We start from the raw sequence: 19,691 nt of genomic DNA on the forward strand, positions 1-19,691 counted from the left end.
AATGAAGAATGTTCTATTACAATAAAGGGGAAGATTTAATTCTTCCATAATATCAACACCATACAAGACAAAGAAAGGCTAACCATTCGAGATTAAGGGATACTAGTGAGAAACAACAACTGAATGCAATTTATCATTTCTAGACTGGATCCTGTGCTAGAGGGGAAATGCCATCTAAAGGGCATTACTGAGACAAGTGACAAGCTGGGAGGTAAGTTAGATACCACACTGCATCAGCGTGAAATTTAATGCAGTGGATAACTGTACTGTGGGAGGAAACACACACTATTTAGGGATAGAGGAACATGAGGGCTGCAACTTATTCTCAACTAGAACAGAATCAAAGTCATCTGCATGTACCTTAAATAGAGAGATACGCAGTGACAGAGAAACGGGGTAAAATGTGAACACCAGGTGAATCTGGGACAAAGGCTATATAGATGTCCGTTGTACTATTCTTGAGACTTTTCTGTAACTCTGAAATTATTTCTTAATAAAAAGTTAAACCAGGCAGGGAGGGCATAGTGGCTCATGCCTGTAATCTCTTTAGGGATTTGTAAGCACTTTGGGAGACTGAGGAAGGTTGATCACTTGAGGTCAGGAGTTCAAGACCAGCCTGGTCAACATGATGAAACCCTGTCTCTACTAAAAATACAAAAATTAGCCAGGTGTGGTGGTGGGCACCTGTAATCCAGTTACTCGAGAGACTGAGGTGGGAGAATCACTTGACCCAGGAGGTGGAGGTTGCAATGAGCCAAGATCACACCACCGCCCTCTAGCCTGGGGACAGAGTGAGACCGTGTTTCCAAAAAAAAAAAAAAAAAAAAGAAAAACAGTTAACCCCCAAACCTCCAGGCTCCTTACTGTGGCCCACAAGGCTCTGCCACCACCCCTGCCCATGCCACCCAGCCTTATCTCAGCCCATCCGCCTGCATGCTCAACTCCCACTATACTGATTGCCTTTCAGTTTCCCCAACATACCAAGCTCTTTCCCACCCTGGGCCTTTTATGCCTACTCTGGCCTGTCTATGGAATTCTTCTCCCTCAACTCAGGTCTCAGGGAGATAGTAATTGTCCCTTTTTCGCAATGGCCTTCTTTGATCACCTTAACCTAATTTAGATCTACAATATTCTTTTATGGCACCAAGAACTTTTCTTTCATGACACTTATCACAGTTTACAAGAGTATATTTTGGGGGGATTGCATAACATCTGTCTTCTCCAACAGCTTGGATGCTTCCTGAAGCCAGGAATCCTGTCTGTTCTACTCATGAACGCATCTTTCCACCACAGCGACTGGACTTGGCATGCAGCTGGGCATTCTGTATCCAGCTGACTGATTAAACAGTGAATTCCACTTTCCAAGTTCACACCCAGACTGTTGGCAGCTCTCAGAGAACACACTCTGTGGTTATGTCTAGCCCTGAGAACTCATTCAAGAGGCTTCATCTTTGAAGGCTTTCTGGATTCCCCACCACTGCGCTGCAATTTGGAACTAAGAGGCCATGGCAAGGAGCAGGTGGCACTCAGGAGGTGAGCTGTGTTAAGGGAGAGATCATGAATGAGCCCCAGAGAGAGGATATCAAGGAGGCAGCTGGCTGCTCAGGCTGGTGCTCAGAAGGGCAGCCTGGGTTAGAGTGAGAGAGGACCAACAGCTGGAGCTGTGTGCATAGAGATCTTCCACAGACCCATGCAGAAGAAAGAGTCCAGGACAGGGCCCAAAGGAGGCCGACTTAGGGCTAAGAAAAACAGCCCTGGATGCAAAGAAGCAGTGTCCAGAGAAGTAGGAGTGATATTCAGAGACAGAAAAAATGGTTACCAAAAGCTAGAAAGGAGGACATTTAGGCACTAAAACCTCATACATTTGGATTTTCTTCTTCCTTGTTCAAGATCAGCAGTCTGGCACCTGGTAGATGAGGCAGGCTGGTGAGGTTGAGCTTGGACTGTAAACTAGGCAGGCGTGGTGCCAAACATCTGTAATTCCAGCTACTCAGGAAGCTGAGAGATGAGAATTGCTTGAACCTGGGAGGCAGAGGTTGCAGTGAGCCAAGACTGTCCCGTAGCACTCCAGCCTGAGTGACAGAGCGAGACTCTGGCTTGAAAAAAACAAACAAACAAACAAAAAAAACTTGGACTGTGTCTGAATCCTGACTTTATAATATATTAATACCAGTTGTGTGATCTTGTGTAGTAGACTTGACTTTCCCAGACTCCAAGCCCTCATCTGTATGTCCTTGGGGGGCTGCTGTCAGGATGACATGTGATCCTCTCTGGAAGGCCCTTTGAGCCATGTTTGGTCTAAGGTCCAGGTAATGAATGACATCGTGGCGCATGCACAGCGGGAGAGGGTGCCCTGTTTCCAGGTCACAGGTTGTGTCCTGAGTTCAGCCTTTCACCAATAGCAGTTTCAGACAAAAGTTAAAGAGCCCTCCAACCACCTTCTATTACATGTCCCCTTCCTCTGATGCAATCCCTAATTAAAAACAAAAAAACATATAGTGGGCAGGTTCCATTTAACATGATCCTTCCTCCAAAGCCTCTTTCTGAAAATCAGTTTTCTCCCTGTTCCCAAGGGTGCCCCAGTCATACTATGCCAGAGTGCCCACGTGACTGCAATTAACCCTCAGCTAAGAGCATTTTGCACCCTGTTTTCCAGCTACCCATGGTGACACTCACCTCAACCCTACCTTCTGTGGATATAGGTAAGTATTCTCAGGCCCCTTACTTGGGGATATCATGTCTGCCTGTAGCTTCTGACCATCCCATCTCTGAAGGCAAGAGAAGTGTGTGGTAACATTTCACAGCTTAGAAAGCACTTCTCAATACAGCCTCCCTTTCATCCTCACGACTGCCCGGTGAGGTAGATACAGCAGGTTACAGCTATAGTGGTTTGCATTGATCAAGCACTTACAATGTACCATGCTCTGTGTGAAGCATTTTCATATGTGATCCCATTGAAACTCATGAAAACTCTATGAACATGATGTCTGCCACAATCATCAACCAGTGCCTCCACTTTACAGAAGAGAAAAATAGAGGGGTTTGTAACTTGCCTCAAATCAAAGAGGTAGTAAGTAATGGAACCAGAATTCAAACCTCAGACTGACTGACTCCAGAGCCACACTCTTAATCCTCCTACAATATTGCCTCACAAAGCAAGCATTTACTCCCCAGACATTATTCTACCCATTAAATAGAAGCTCAGAGAGGTAAAGTGACTTGCCCAAGGTCTCGCCACCAGGAACTGGTAGAGCTAGGATCCATACTTAGATTCTCTGGCTCAGAGGCCCGTGAAACCAAAAAGGCAAGATTCAATATTCTAGGTAAAATTTCAGCAGACTTGACTTGCCAACGTTGCTCAGCCCAGAGTAGTGTTCCTTTTTCTTTTTTGAGATGGAGTCTCACTCTGTCATCCAGGTTGGAGTGCAGTGGCGCAATCTCTGCTCACTGCAACTTCCACTCCCTAGGTTTAAGCGATTCTCCTGTCTCAGCCTCCTGAGTAGCTGGGACTACAGGTGTGTGCCACCATGCCCGGCACTTTTTTTTTTGTATTTTTAGTAGAGATAGGGTTTCACCTTGTTGGCGCGACTGGTCCTGAACTCCTGAACTCAATTGACCCGACTGCCTCAGCTTTCCCAAAGTGCTGGGATTATAGGCATAAGCCAGTACACCCAGACCCAAAGTAGTGTTTCTATGCAGGAAATCCCTTCTGGCATTTATCAGGAAATGTGTATGTTTTTCTGAATCCCAAAAACAATCAGTCAAGAAATTGGGAAAGCAGAGAAAAGCATTATAATTCTCCTGTGAGAATGAATGCTTAACAATCAACATAGAGGCATTTCGGGGTTTTTGTTTTGTTTTGGTTTGGTTTTTGAGACAAGAGTCTCACTCTGTTGCCCAGGCTAGAGTGCAGTGGCAAGATCTCAGCTCACTACAACCTCTGTCTCCTGGGTTCAAGCAATTCTCCTACTTCAGCCTCCAGAGTAGCTGGGATTACAGGCACCTGCCACCATGCCCAGCTAGCTGGGATTACAGGCGCCCCCACCACGCCCAGCTAATTTTTACATTTTTAGTAGAGATGGGGTTTCACCATGTTGGCCAGGCTGATCTTGAACTCCTGACCTCAGTGATCTGCCTGCCTCAGCCTCCCAAACTGCTTGGGATAACAAGTGTGAGCCACCGCACCCGGCCAGCATTCCTGGTTTAAAGAAATTGACTGATGTTAAGTTGAAAGCAAGAGAAGTCCACATTGACAAACGGAGTCTAAATTAAGGTACTGTAATCCCAGCACTTTGGGAGGCTGAGGTGGTTGGATCATTTGAGGTCAGAAGTTTGAGACCAGCCTGGCCAATATGGAAAAACTCTCTCTCTAGAAAACATACAAAATTTTGTGGCTGTGGTGGCATGTGCCTGTAATCCCAACTACTCGGGAGGCTGAGGCAGGAGAATTGCTTGAATCCAGGAGGCAGAGGTTGCAGTGAGCCGAGATCATGCCACTGCACTCCAGCCTGGGACATGGAGCAACATGGTCTCAAAAAAAATAATAATAATAATAAAGAGTACACAGGAGATAAGTAGTCACAATCCTTTCTGTAGCTGTTGACACACTAAAAGTATATTTGTGGCTCTATTCACTGAGTCATTCTCACAAATATTAATGTTTACGTGCAGTGTATTTTATACAAATCCTATGAATGATGTTCTAATAACAAATTTTGGAAACAAATAAGTCCTTAAATTGGCAATTTCTCTCCCTCTTTTTTTAAGAGACAGGGTCTTGTTGTGTTACCTAAGCTGGAGTGCAGTGGTGCAATCATAACTCACTATAGCCTCAAACTCCTGGGCTCAAGCGATCTTCCTGCCTTTGCCTCCCAAAGTGCTGGGATTACAGGCATGTGCCAAAACACTCAGCCTAAGCTGGCAATTTCAACTCATGATTCTGTGTAGTGTTGCTAATATTGTCAAATATTTGAACATTTTGTTATTTAAATACTACCCAATAATGTTCTTTGGCATTTTCCAGTTACTGAATATTTGCTATGGCCTACAATTCTTTGTAACTACTACTAAATGTGTATTTCTTATTAAAAAATACAGAAGTTATGAAAAATACAGATAACATGTTTTCAGGAATTCCCCCAAGTTCCAATTTTTCATTCCCAATTTCTGAAGATTAGTATCCTTTTTGGGAACTTGTAAATCTTAGCCCAGAGGAACTGGATGAACTTCCCAGACAATCCAGTGGGATGGCAAATGAAGAGACGTCATCCTCGTTGACCTCCAGGAAGGCTCTACACAGGAGCTGGTCCTGGAGTGGAGCTTCCTTCTCCAACGTTACCCTGGAGATGTCTGAGAAAAGGTCACTCCAGAATGTCATGGGCTGGGCCTAAAACATTGGCTTGAAGCATGAAATTTCTGCGTCATCTCAATCATGCAACTGTTAACTTTCATCCCAGGGAGTATCTGCTCACTTCAGTGTAAAAAGCTTTTTCTATAATTCACCAGGGAAAAATGAAGGCTCTCCATAAATGGAGGCCCTGTTAACCCATGGCCTTAACCCCGCTGTGCCCCAGCACGAGAAGCCGCACAGCAGTGGTGGCTGTGGAGTCAGGCAAGCAGGCAGGCAGGCAGGCAGACCTGCGTCTGAATTCTGGTTCTGCCACATACTGGCTGTGTGACTTTGGGCAGGTTCCTTAACCTCTCAGAGACTCAATTTCTCCATCTGCAAAATGCGGATGATGATATCCATGCCACAGGGATGCAGTGAGGACTAAATGACATCAGTCACAATGCCTGGTACAAAGTAAGCCTTCAATAAACGGGAGGCGTTATTATTTTATAGTACAACAGACCCAATGGTGAAGTCAAGAAGTGAAGAGCTTGGTGAAGGGCCTGGGAACCACCCAAAATTCTCGGGCAAGGATTCTCCAGGTAGGTTAGGCCACTGGCTCTCCGCGCCAGAAGTCTCCGTGCCTCCACACAGTTCCGTAGCGAGAGGCGGGCGCCTGCGCTGAAAGGCCACTGGTCCACGTGGGCTCCCAGGTTGGCCTGTGAGCCTGGCGCCCTGGTGGAAGCGCCTGATACACGTCCTCGGGCGCAGGAAGTCACCCAGCGCTGGCGTCCCTAACCCCTGGAAGGCAGGGCTGCTACCGCGCGGGGGTCTCTGCGAGTGCGCAGGCTTCTACGCATGCGTGGACGTCCGAGCGCCACGTCGGCGTGGCGCGGTGCAGCCGAAGGCGCGAGGCCGCGGGTTCGGCGTGCCAGTCCCCGCCACAGTCCCTGTCCCCTATGGACCCGGAGGCTCAGCACCGGCGGGACTCCGGACTCGGCGCCTCTCCTGGCGTGGAAGGCGCCTCGCATGGCACACTGGGGCCGCTGGGCGCGTGGCCGTGCGGGTGCGTGAGGAGGTGGGCGGGGCAGCCCAGTGTACCCCTCGCCGGTACTCGCTGGCGGCTAGGCCTCTTGCAAGGTGGCCTCGGGCGCTGGGTGTGGTCCGAGTTCTGCCCCAAGCCCTTCCCACGCATTCGGGTGCAGGTGGCGAGCCAGTTGGTGCTGCGGCCTAAGGTTCGGGCAGGTGTAGGGCCGCTCGCCCCGATGTTACCGCGGTGGGTGAGCTACGAAGCACTTTCCGCCCTTAGGGCACAGGTAGTGGCTGGATCTTGGGGCAACCAAGGGAGGCTTTAGGGGCCTTGGCTTGCTCGGGGAGCCCACTCACCTCCCCTTACCCTGGGGGATCGTCCTGGGTGCCCTCGGGGACTTGCTGCCTCCCCCGGGAGCTCTGGTGTCCGGCACCGCGGTGGAAGTGGGCCGGGCATTCGTTCTGAGGCCCCTCCTGGGCAGGAGCCTCCTGAGGGGCTCTGCCTTCAGCCCCTTTTCGTGGAGGGCTCTCCTCGTCATTCTCACTCCCGAATCCTGTAAGAAGAAGAGAATAATCTGAGTAGTGTTTCCTTTTCTTCTCACCTCACTGACTTTCCACCAACCTGCCCCATTTAGGACTTCTTAATTGCTTTTGCAAGCGATTAAGTTCTGCATATTAGACAGCAGGCAGAGGGTGAGGCAAGGCCTTGTAGGAAATCTATAGAAACTCAGCTTTTGAAATTAGTACTGGATTTGAATCCCAGTTCCAACCATTACTTGTAGTGTAACCTTGGACAAGCTACATAACTTCTTGTTCAGCTGTAAGACGGGGACAGTGGTAATGGCAGCCTCAAAGGTTCTGTCAGTGTGGTTGGTGTATCCACAGGCCATCGGGGATATGTTAAATTGGAAAGATAAATATAAACCTTTACCTTTAAGAAAATTTTTGGCCGGGCACAGTGGCTTATCCCTGTAATCCCAGCACTTTGGGAGGCTGAGGCGGGTGGATCACCTGAGGTCAGGAGTTCAAGACCAGCCTGACCAATATGGTGAAACCCTGTCTCTACTAAAAATACAAAAATTAGTCCGGCGTGGTGGCATGTGCCTGTAATCCCAGCTACTCAGGAGGCTGAGACAGGAGAATCGCTTGAACCCGGGAGGTGGAAGTGGCAGTGAGCCGAGATTGCACCACTGCACTCCATCCTGGACGACAGAGCAAGACTCTGTCTGGAGAAAAAAAAAATTTAGAAGAGCACGGTGGTTTAGCCTGTTATCCCAGCACTTTGGGAGGGAGGCCACAGAAGGATGATTGCTTGGGTTCAAGGCTAGCCTGGGGCCAGGCTTGGTGGCTCATGCCTCTAATCCCAGTACTTTGGGAGGCCAAGGTGGGCAGATCATTTGAGGTGAGAAGTTCAAGACCAGCCTGGCCAACATGGTGAAACCCCATCTCTACTGAAAATATAAAAATTAGCTGGGCATGGTGGTGTGGTACCTGTAATCCCAGCTACTATGCTGAGGCACGAGAATTGCTTGAGCCTGGGAGGCAGAGGGAGGCAGAGGTTGCAGTGAGCTGAGATTGCACCACTGCACTCCAGCCTGCGTGACAGAGTGGGACTTCATCTCAAAAATTAAAAAAAATTAAAAAAAAAGGACCAGCCTGGGTAACGTAGCAAGATTCCGTCTTTATAAAATATTAAAAAATTAGCCCAGCATGATGGCATGTGCCTGTAGTCCCAGCTATTGGGGTGGGGGATGGGGTGGCAAGGTGAGAGGATCACTTTAGTCTGAGAAGTCCAAGCTGCAGAGAGCTATGATCACGCTACTGCACTCCAGCCTGGGCAACAAAGCAAGAACCTGTCTCTCTCTCTCTTTTTCTCTCTCTCTCTTTTCTTTAAGACAGAGTCTTGCTCTGTTGCTCAGGCTGGAGTGCAGTGGGGCAATCATAGCTCACTACAGCCTCAAACTCCTTATCTCAAGTGGTCCTCCCACCTTAGCCTCCCAAGTAGCAGGGACTTACAGGTGCACATCACCATGCCTGGTTAATTTTTGTATTTTTTGTAGAGATAGGGTTTTGCCATGTTGCCCAGGCTGGTCTTGAACTTTTGGGCTCAAGTAATCTGCCCACTTCAGCCTCCCAAAGTGCTGGGATTACAGGTGTGAGCCACTTGCCTGGCCAAGACCCTATCTCTTTAAAAAATTCTTTTTCAACTGTCGTCACTGAGTGAAACTTTGCCACCCTACTAACACTTACGTATATCCTTAATACCCAGTTAGTTGTTGGTGCCTAATAGCATTTATCATTAAAATAACCAGGAGTTCTTGGAGGGTGGCTGATTACTTTTTTTTTTTTTGAGATGGATTCTTGCTCTGTTGTCCATGCTGGACGGAGTACAGTGGCTCCCTGTCAGCTCACTGCAAGCTCCGCCTCCCAGGATCAAGCAATTCTCCCACCTCAGCCTCCCAAGTAGCTAGGATTTAGAGACGGGGTTTCATCATGTTGGCCAGGCTGGTCTTGAACTCCTGACCTCAGGTGATCCACCTGCCTTGGCCTTCCAAAGTGCTGGGATTACAGGAGTGAGCCACCTCGCCCTGCCTAATTACATTTCTTGAGACAAGAAAAATGAGGATGGGTTTATAGCATCCTGCTAATACCAGAAAAAAAAAATAAATATATATATAAAAAGGAGGGGGGGGGGGGCGGAGGGAGTTTTGCTCTTATTGCCCAGGCTGGAGTGCAGTGGTGCAATCTTGGCTAACCTCAACCTCAACCTCGGCCTCCAGGGTTCAAGTAATTCTTCTGCCTCAGCCTTCCATGTAGCTGGGATTATAGGCATATGCCACCACACCTGGCTAATTTTTGTATTTTTTTTAGAAGTGGGGTTTGTCCATGTTGATCAGGCTGGTCTTGAACTCCCGACCTCAGGTGATTCACCTGCCTTGGCCTCCCAAAGTGCTGGGATTACAGGCATGAGCCACAGTGCCAGGCTGGTAAGGATATTTTCTTTCTTTCTTCTTTTTTTTTTTGAGACAGAGTCTTGCTCTCTTGCCTAGGCTGGAGTGCAGTGGTGCAATCTCAGCTCACGGCAACCTCCATTTCCTGGGTTCAAGCGATTATCCTGCTTCAGCCTCCTGAGTAGCTAGGACTACAGGCGCCCACCACGCCCAGCTAATTTTTGTATCTTTAGTAGAGATGGGGTTTCACCATGTTGGCCAGGCCAGTCTCGAAGTCCTGACCTCAGGTGATCCACCTGCCTCGACCTCCCAAAGTGTTGGGATTACAGCCCTGAGCCACTGTGGTTGCCAAAGATGACCGCTACTAGCTGTAACAATTTTAATCATGCTTAAGTAAAATGTCTGGGAAATGATGTCTTTAAGTCCTTAAAAGTAGAAAGTTATGAAAGAGTCTTCAAAAAGGTCATTGTACTCTCTAATAAAGGTAATAACAATAAAATATAATTTGACAACTGTTGTCAGTAGGAGTGTTAATATATAGGCATTTTGTTTCTTCTGTTTTTCTTCTCTAAGGAATAAATATAAACTTGTTTTTTTCTGTGCAAAAAGGAAAGAATAGAACCAGAGAACTCTGTCCAGTAACCCTGGGAAAAGCAAACCTCCACCATGACTGGGCAACACTTATGAACCCGTGAAGTGACCAGGTATGAGATTTCAGTAGTTTGTTCTGAATAGTAGTTTGATGATGAATTACTCATTTGCCCTAATGAGAACTAACTTAAACACGACTCCTTATCGCCAGTATTTCTTTAAAGTTTCCCAGGTTGAGAAAATAGTTCTCAACCTGGGAAACTTTAAAGAAATACAGATCTTTAGGTCCCTTCGCAAAAGATACCCAGATAGAAATGTAAAATGGTGCAGGTACTATGGGAAATAGGCAAGTTCTCAGAAACAATCTGCAGTGTATAAAGAACTCCTGCAACTCAACAACAAGAAAAAGAACGAACTAAAAAAATGGCAAATAGCTGGGCACAGTGGCTCATGCCTGTGATCCCAGCACTCTGGGAGGCCTAGGTGGGCGGATCGCTTGAGGTCAGGAGTTTGAGACCAGCCTGGCCAACATGGTGAAACCCCATCTCTACTGAAAATACAAAGTTAGCTGGGCCTGGTGTTGCATGCCTATAATCCCAGGTACCTGGTGTTGCACGCCTATAACCCCAGGCTGAGAGAGGAGAAGAATCCCTGGAATCTGGGAGGTGGAGGTTGCAGTGAGCTGAGATTATGCCACTGCACTCCAGCCTAGGCAACAGAGCAAGACTCCATCTCAAAAAAAAAAAAAAAAAAAAAGAAAAAGGCCAGGTGCGGTGGCTTATGCCTGTAATCCAGGCACTTTGGAAGCTGAGGCAGGTGGATCACGAGATCAGGAGATGGAGACCATCCTGGCCAACATGGTGAAATCCTGTTTCTAATAAAAATATAAAAATTAGTTGGGCCTGGTGGCATGTGCCTGTAATCTCAGCTACTCAGGAGGCTGAGGCAGGAGAGTCGTGTGAACCAGGGTGTTGAAGGTTGCAGTGAGCTGAGATAGTGTCCCTGCACTTCAGCCTGGGTGAGAGTGAGACTCCATCACCAAAAAAAAAAAAAAAAAGCAAAGGACTAGACATTTATCCAAATAAGATATACAGTGGTCAACAAGCACATGAGAAAATGCTCATCACTAATCATTAGGGAAATGCAAATCAAAGCCACAGTGGTATCATCTGACACCCATCAGGATGGCTACTGTCAACAGAAAATAAGTGTTTGGTGAGAATGTAGAGAAATGGAAACCCTTGTGCACTGTTGGTAGAAATGTAAAATGGTGCAGGTACTACAGGAAATAGGCAAGTTCTCAAAAATAATCTAGCAATTCCAGCTGCTGGGTATATACCAAAAATAATTGAAAGCAAGGTCTCAAAGATATTGAAACACCCATAGCAGCAGTATTCACAGTAGTAAAAGGAGGGAAGTGCCAATTGACAGATGAGTGGATAAACAAAATGTGGTATTAACATACAGAGGAATGGCCGGGTGCGGTGGCTCACACCTGTAATCCCAGCACTTTGGGAGGCCAAGGCGGGTGGATCACGAGGTCAAGAGATTGAGACCATCCTGGTCAACATGGTGAAACCCCGTCTCTACTAAAAATACAAAAAAATTAGCTGGGCATGGTGGCGCGTGCCTGTAATCTAAGCTACTCAGGAGGCTGAGGCAGGAGAATTGCCTGAACCCAGGAGGCGGAGGTTGCGGTGAGCCGAGATCACGCCATTGCACTCCAGCCTGGGTAACAAGAGCGAAACTCTGTCTCAAAAAAAAAAAAAAAACATACAGAGGAATGTTATTCAGCCTTGAAAAGGAAGAGAGTTCTGACTCATGCTATAACATGGATGAACCCAGAGGACATCATGTTAAGTGAAATAATCTAGCCACAAAAGGATAAATACTGTATGATTCCACTTACATGAAATACCTAGAGCTGTCAAATTCATAGAAACAAAAAGTGAAATGGTGGTTGCCAAGGCATGGGGGGAGGGGAGAATGGAGAGTTGTTGTTTAATGAGTACAGTTTTCAGTTTTGCAATATGAAAAGAGAGTCCTGGGCCGGGCATGGCGGCTCACGCCTGTAATTCCAGCAGTTTGGGAGGCTGAGGTGGGCTGGTTGCTTGAGCCCAGGAGTTTGAGATCAGCCTGGGCAACATGGTGAAACTCCATCTCTACAAAATACAAAAATTAGCCAGGTTCACATCTGTCTATAGTCCCAACTACTTGAGAGGCTGAATTGGGAGGATCACCTGAGCCCGGGGAGGTGAGGCTACAGAGAGTTGTGATCATGCCACTGCACTGCATTCCAGCCTGGGCAATAGGCTATTATCTGTTGGGAATCTGTTGCACTAACTATACAAATCTCTGTTTACCTGTTGTTTTTTTTTTGTTTGTTTGTTTGTTTTTAATGGTGCTGGGGCTAATGATCAGTGACTCAGGTTTGAAGTCGTAGAACTATGGAACCTGATTCCATGCCTCTGTCTAGATCCTGCCACCTCAGCTTTTTCTGAGACAGTTTCCTTTTTCTTTAGGGTAGAGTAGGATTACAAAATCCCTAGGAAGGTGTAAAGATAATAACTGCAGCACTTCGGAGGCCAGGAGTTTGAGACCAGCCTAACTAACATGGTGAAACTTCGTTTCTACTAAAAATACAAAAAATTAGCCGGGCACCTGTAATCCCAGCTACTCGGGAGGCTGAAACACAGAATCACTTGAACTTCAGAGGCAGAGAGTGCAGTGAGCCGAGATCAAGCCATTACACTCCAGCTTGGGCAGCAAGAGTGAGACTCCATCTCAAAAATACTAATAATAACCAGTAGAATTACTGAAACTCATGCCGGGAGCGGTGGCTCAAGCCTGTAATCCCAGCACTGTGGGAGGCCGAGGCGGGTGGATCACGAGGTCAAGAGATAGAGACCATCCTGGTCAACATGGTGAAACCCCGTCTCTACTAAAAATACAAAACATTAGCTGGGCATGGTGGTGCATGCCTGTAATCCCAGGTACTCAGGAGGTTGAGGCAGGAGAATTGCCTGAACCCGGGAGGCGGAGGTTGCGGTGAGCCGAGATCACGCCATTGCACTCCAGCCTGGGTAACAAGAGTGAAACTCCGTCTCAAAAACAAAAACAAAACAAAACAAAAAAAACAAAACAACAAAAAAAGAATTACTAAAACTCTTGAAAGGTATACAAATTGGAACTCAAAAAGATGTCAGAATAAGAGTAAGGCCGGGCGCGGTGGCTCAAGCCTGTAATCCCAACTTTGGGAGACTGAGATGGAAAGATCTATTGAGACCAGGAGTTTGAGACCACCCTGGCCAATATAGTGAGATGCTGTCTCTAGAAAAAATTTAAACGAATTATCTAGGGGTATTCCCAGTTACTCAGGAGGCTGAGGGTGGGAGACAGGGGGTTGGGGAGAAGATCGATTGAGACCAGGGGTTAGAGGCTACAGTGAACCATAATTGCACCAGTACACTCCAACCTGGGTGACAGAGTGAGACCCTGTCTCAAAGAAAAAAAAATCAATAGTTTTTAGAACTTTATAACCAGTTTTGATGGTAAAGTTTTAGTAAATTCTATAATCATTGTATTTATGCTTAAAACGTATGAAGTAGTTGAAAGAACCAGCCACACTGAATTTGTATTTGCAGTTTAAATTATTTAAGATACATTAGTTGGTCAAATTTGTGATCAAAACCAAAATCACCTATGGGAAAAATGGCTTTTAATTTTTTTTTTTTGTGAAATGGAGTCTAATAAATTAGGCAATTAAATGGTATATCAGGGAGTGGCTATTTCTTTCCAGCCCAGAAGCATCTCAGATATTAAATAATCTATCAATGTGTTCTTGTGAGGACTTTAAGAAGATGCAGATAAAGCACTTGGCACTGGGCCTGCAACACAGGACATGTGCAAATCCAATTCAAATGAGTTAGTTTATTGAAGAGGGCAGGGGGTGGTAGCAGGAACAGACATCAGAGAGGCATAGTGCAGAGAGGAGCTCTCCCAGGCATGCTGCCTGGCTAATCAACTGGCCAGTCAGTCGATTGGCACATGCTAACTGAGCCGCAACAAGGTGCCAGCCACTGGAGACGTGATGGTGAATAATTCAGGGACCTACCATTTTTCCTCCTCCATGGACTTCTCTCAAGTCCTACTGGCTATCTTAGCCACAAACAATTCCCTACCACACTTTTCCCCTCGGGATTTTCATGAATAGAACCAGGACATTCCAGGCTTGGCTTCTTTCCTGTACCAGGTTGGGCCACTGGCTTTACCACAGAACAGCCCAACGGTCTCAATTCAGGGCACAGGCACTCAGCTAATCTCCACCAATGTGGTTAGGAGCATGGGCTTTGGATTGGATGACAGAGGTTTGAATCCTGACTCAGCTTCTTCTTATCTGTGACATTGGACAAATAATATAACATTACAAAGCCTCAGTTTTCTTATCTGTATAGTAGGGATAATAATCCCGACCCAAAAGTAATGTGATGATTAAATGAGATTATGTGAGTGTATATGTATATAGTATACAGATATAGATCAGAGATAGATGGTAGGTAGCTAGGTAGGTAGGTTGATAGATGATTGATTGATTGATTGATCGATAGACAGATTAGATAGATAGTGGCACTGAGTAACATTAGTGGCTGCTATTATTGCCTTAATATTCCAATTTCTTCAGGGATTGCTCCTTGGAGGATTTTGGATATTTGTTTGTTTTTGAGATGGAATCTTGCTCTGTCACCCAGGCTGGACTGCAATGGTGCAGTCTCGGCACACTGCAATCTCCATCTCCTGGGTTCAAGCGATTCTCCTGCGTCAGCCTCCCAAGTAGCTGGGATTACAAGCATGTGCCACCACACCTGGCTAATTTGTGTATTTTTAGTACAGACGGGGTTTCTCCATGTTGGCCAGGCTGGTCTTGAACCTCGCCCAGAGGGCTTTGGATATTTGTTTGTGAATATAAACAAACAGATTAGGCCGGGTGCAGTGGCTCACACCTGTAATCCCAGCACTTTGGGAGGCCGAGGCAGGTGGATCACTTGAAGTCAGGAGTTTGAGACCACCCTGGCCAACATGGTGAAACCCTGTCTCTACTAAAAAAAAATACAAAAAATTAGCCAGGCTTGGTGGCACTCACCTGTAGTCCTAGCTACTCGGGAAGCTGAGGCAAGAATTACTTGAACCCAGGAGGTGGAGGTTGTACTGAGCAAGATCACGCCACTGCACTCCACCCTTAGTGAAAGAGGGAGACTCTCAAAAAAAACAAACAAACAAACAAACAAACAAACAAAAAAAACCCAAACAGATTAGATCAGACCAGTGGCAGAATTTTTTTTTCTGGGTATTAATTCATTATAGCATTTTTAGGAAATTTTAGCCATTTTATTTCACATTTCCCCCAAATCGCAGATAAATCAATGAAGAATGTCAGAATGATTCTGGGGAAAATGTCTCTATAGACAATAGCCGGGGTGGGCAAGTGGTTGCAATGCACAGGTGTATCTGAGCCCACAGGATCTACTAAGACCAGGGCCACTCACAACTCCCAGAGGTGGGTGCCATTCACTACCAGGTAAACAGCAATCTGTATAGTTAGTGCAAAGATTTCCAACAGATAACAGTACCTTGTTTTAAGGAAAGGGCACCTTTTTTTCATTTAACACAAAGTTGCTAAGAATTTATGAATGAGCTGAAGAGCTGACTGTAGCTTCTCTAGAGGATAGAGTGTGTACCACACTTACTTGTCTATTGGGCTAGATTAAGATCTGAGAAACCTGTAGCAGAGAGGGACTGTCTTCTAAATTTGGGGCAATGAATGGGATTCCCTGGTGTGATAGGCAGGATTCTACAGATCCCCCCTCAAGATTCCTGTCCCCTGGTTATTCAGTCGAGCACTGATCTAGGTCCTACCTTTTGGAAATACTCTGTGTAGAATCTAAAAAGAAAGGATTTGGCAGATGTAATTAAAATTCAAGTCAGTTGATATTAGGATACTGAGATTATCACCCAATCAAGTAGCCATTTAAAAGCAAGGTTTTTGGCTGGATGCAGTGGCTCATGCCTGTAATCCCAACACGTTGGGAGGCCAAGGCGGGCAGATCACAAGGTCAGGAGATTGAGACCATCTGGCCAACATGGTGAAACTTCGTCTCTACTAAAAAGACAAAAATTAGCCAGGCATGGTGGTGCGCGCCTGTAATCCCAGCTACTCCGGAGGCTGAGTTCAGGAGAATCGCTTGAACCTGTGAGTCAGAGGTTGCAGTGAGCTGAGATTGAGCCATTGCGCTCTAGCCTGGCTATAGAGCGAGACCCCATCTAAAAAAAAAAAAAAAAAAAAAAGACAAAATTTCCTCTAGCTGGTAGTAGAACAGGAAGTTATGAGAGGCATTTGAGGCATTGCTGACTTGAAGACGGAGGAAGCCATGTGCTGAAGAATGCAGAGGCCTCCAGAGAGCTGCCTCTAGCCAGCATCCAGCAAGGAGCTGAATTTGGCTAACAATCTAAATGAGCTTGGAAGTGGATTCTTCCTCAAAGCATGTGGATAAGAGCTCAGCTCAGCCAACACCTAGACTTTGCCCTTGCAAGACTTAGCTGAGAACCCAGTCAAGCACATACAATGGGACTTAGGGAACTGTGAGATAATAAATGGTTGTGGCTTTAAACTGCTAAATGTGTAATGATTTGTTATGCAGCAATAGGAAACAAATATATTTGTTTCATGAAAGAACAGAGCTGGAGAGAACTTGGGAATCCCTCCAGGAGAGGGTTCTGTCAGATGTCTTGCATTATGTTGGTGGCGAGAACACATTTTCCCCACTTATGTATATAGAGACCTACTGGTGTAACACTACTGACCTTTCCCCACCTCCTGACTTACTTAGGAAGGAATGGAGTTATTAGGAAGGAGAAATGATATATCTATATACTTGTTCCTTCCTTTGTTTTTCCCCTTGAGAGTGAACCTGTTGCCTAAGAGCTAGGTTCTGTTCTACACCATCAAATTCCAACTTGTTTTTCTTTTCTTCTTTTCTTTCTTTTTCTTTTGAGACGGAGTCTCACTCTCTTGCTCAGGCTGGAGTGCAGTGGCATGATCTCAGCTCATTGCAACCTCCGCCTCCCAGGTTCAAGCGATTCTTCTGCCTCAGCCTCCCAAGAAACTGGGATTACAGGCACATGCCACCATGCCTGGCTAATTTTTGTATTTTTAGTAGAGACAGGATTTCACCATGTTGGCCAGGATGGTCGCAATCTCCTGACCTTGTGATCTGCCTGCCTCAGCCTCCCAAAGTGCTGGGATTACAGGTGTGAGCCACTGCGCCTGGCTGTCAAATTCCAAGTCTTACAAGGGCCTGTCAAGATCTAGTACTGCCTGTGACCATGGATGGGTAAGCATGGTCCAGAACTCAGGAAGAAAAGAGATGTATTAGTTCTGTTCTCAGGCTGCTAAAGACATACCCGAGACTGCGTAATTTATAAAGGAAAGAGGTTTAATTGACTCACAGTTCAGCATGGCTGGGGAGGCCTCAGAAAATGTTACAATCATGGCAGAAGGGGAAGCAAACACATCCTTCTTCACATGGCTGCAGGAATAAGAAGTGCTGAGCAAAGTGGGAAAAGCCCCTTATAAAACTATCAGATTGCATGAGAACTCAGTCACGGTCACAAGAACAGCATGGAAGTAATTGCCCCCATGATTCAGTTACCTCCCACCTGGTTCCTCCCATGAAACATGAGAATTATGGGGACAACAATTCAAGATGAGATTTGGGTGGGAATGCAGCCAAACCATGTCAAAGGATATAATTAATGGTCTCCCTCATCTCTCCCACCCCGGCCAGAAACCACATATAAACATGCAGCCCTGGAAGAATTGACCTAATCTGGTCACCTTTGAAAACTTAGAAAAGAGCTGCACTGGTAGACTGACTTGAGGAAAGATGCCTGCCTGCACTTGAAAAGCCCTGTAGGTAAGGCTTTCCATTCATGACTTAATAGTTGGATAGTGGTCTGCAAATTTGTCTAATACTGGGTGTTGTGGACTGAATTGTATTTCCTGCTGCCCACCCCAATTAAGAAGTCCTGATACCTCAGAATGTGACTGTATTTCTAGAGGGCTTTGAAGTGGTAATTGAATTACAGTGAAGTCGTTAGGCTGGGCTCTAATGCAATATGACTGGTACACTTAAGAGGAAATTTAGACACACACGTGGGCAAAGTAAAGACCACGTAGAGACACAAGGAGAAGACGGCCGTCTACTGACAATGAGAAACGCCTCAGATGAAACAACCCTGCTGAAAGCTTGATCTTGGATTTCCAGCTTCCAGAACTATGAGAAAATAAATTTCTGTTGTTTAAGGCACCCAATCTGTGGTGCTTCATTATGTTGTACCTAACTAGCGAACACACTGGCCACCCAAGAGGAAGCTTGTCTTATACGACTTGCCTCTGTTTGATAGAACCTAATACACTATTCTAACTGCTAATTGTAAATAAAATAACAAATAAAGAAAAGTTACAGCCCATCTAAGGGACTCAGAAACCAAAGGAGAGAAGATCAAGCCAGTCCCCAGATGAAATGGCTTTTACCAAAGTAAAATTGATTGAGGTCTGTTTTTTTTTTAAAAAAAAAAAAGTTACAAGAGCTCAAACTTCCTTGTCACCAATCCTGTTCCTTCCAAATCCATGACCATCCAGCCAAACCATGAGCAACTGCCCATGAATTAGTATAGGTCTATACTTCTGGCCATTTATCATGCCAGATATAGGAAACAAATGTACTACTCAAAATCCCATCCATTGCAAGGCCATGACAGCAGATTATACAGACTCCTCTGTAATGAAGGACACTCCAGGAGGCCATGGGGTCTAATGGAGGTAAAGGAAGACAATGTAGCAGGAGTTGGTGTTGGGCAGGCTGCCGTGGCTCATGCCAGTTATCCCAGCACTTTGGGAGGCTGAAGCAGTAGGATTGCTTGAGACCAGGAGTTTGAGACCAGGCTGGGCAATATAGTGAGACCTTGTCTCTACTAAAAACAAAAAAGTTAGCTAGCCATGGTGGCAGGTGCCTGTAGTCCCAGCTACTTGGGAGGCCAAGGTGGGAGGATGACTTGAGCCTGGGAGGTCGAGCCTGCAGTGAGCTGTGATTGTGCCACTGCACTCCAGCCTGAGTGACAGAGTGAGACCCTGGCTCAGAAAAAAGTTGGTGTTGAAGAAGTCTTGATTCTTCTATGTGTGCTTGCTGGAGTATGCTTCTAGTGTGCTTGCTAGAGGCTGCATGTAGCATCCCTGTTTGCCATGGACACTGAGTGTTACCGGATCTGCTGGATCTTAAGCACCACACAGTAGAGCAGCATGTGATGTAAAGCATCCTGGACTTCCTGCAGAGCCTTCTCTCGCTCCAGTCCCTGCTCAAAACTAGCAGCATAGGCTGGGCACCGTGGGTCACGCCCGTAATCCCAGAAATTTGGGAGGCTGAGGTGGGTGGATCACTTGAGGTCAGGAGTTCAAGACCAGCCTGGCCAACATGATGAAACCCCATCTCTACTAAAAATACAAAGAATGGCCACACATTGTGGCACATGCCTGTAATCCCAGCTACTTGGGATGCTGAGGCAGGAGAATCTCTGGAACCTAGGAGGTGTAGGTTGCAGTGAGCCAAGATCGTGTCATTGCACTCCAGCCTTGGCAACAAAATGAGGCACTGCTTCAAAGAAAGAAAAGGAAGGGAGGGAGGAAGGGAGGGAAGGAAAGGAAGGAAGGAAGGAAGGAAGGAAGGAAGGAAGGAAGG

General features: G+C 46.2%; 1 protein-coding gene across 1 annotated transcript in view; it reads right to left on the bottom strand.

Moving 5' to 3' along the window:
• Nucleotides 1-5,814: 5,814 nt before the first annotated feature.
• BCL7C (BAF chromatin remodeling complex subunit BCL7C) overlaps nucleotides 5,815-19,691 on the bottom strand; it is a 56,993-nt gene continuing 43,116 nt past the window's right edge. The window contains exon 6 of the mRNA XM_032243251.1: nucleotides 5,815-6,912. Within this exon, the coding sequence (XP_032099142.1) occupies nucleotides 6,712-6,912 (201 nt within the window). The 3' untranslated portion in view covers nucleotides 5,815-6,711. The remainder of the gene's footprint in view (nucleotides 6,913-19,691) is intronic.

The sequence above is a fragment of the Sapajus apella genome, unplaced genomic scaffold, assembly GCF_009761245.1.
Source record: "Sapajus apella isolate SASKATOON/1434 unplaced genomic scaffold, GSC_monkey_1.0 scaffold51, whole genome shotgun sequence".
Classification (NCBI taxonomy): Eukaryota; Metazoa; Chordata; class Mammalia; order Primates; family Cebidae; genus Sapajus; species Sapajus apella.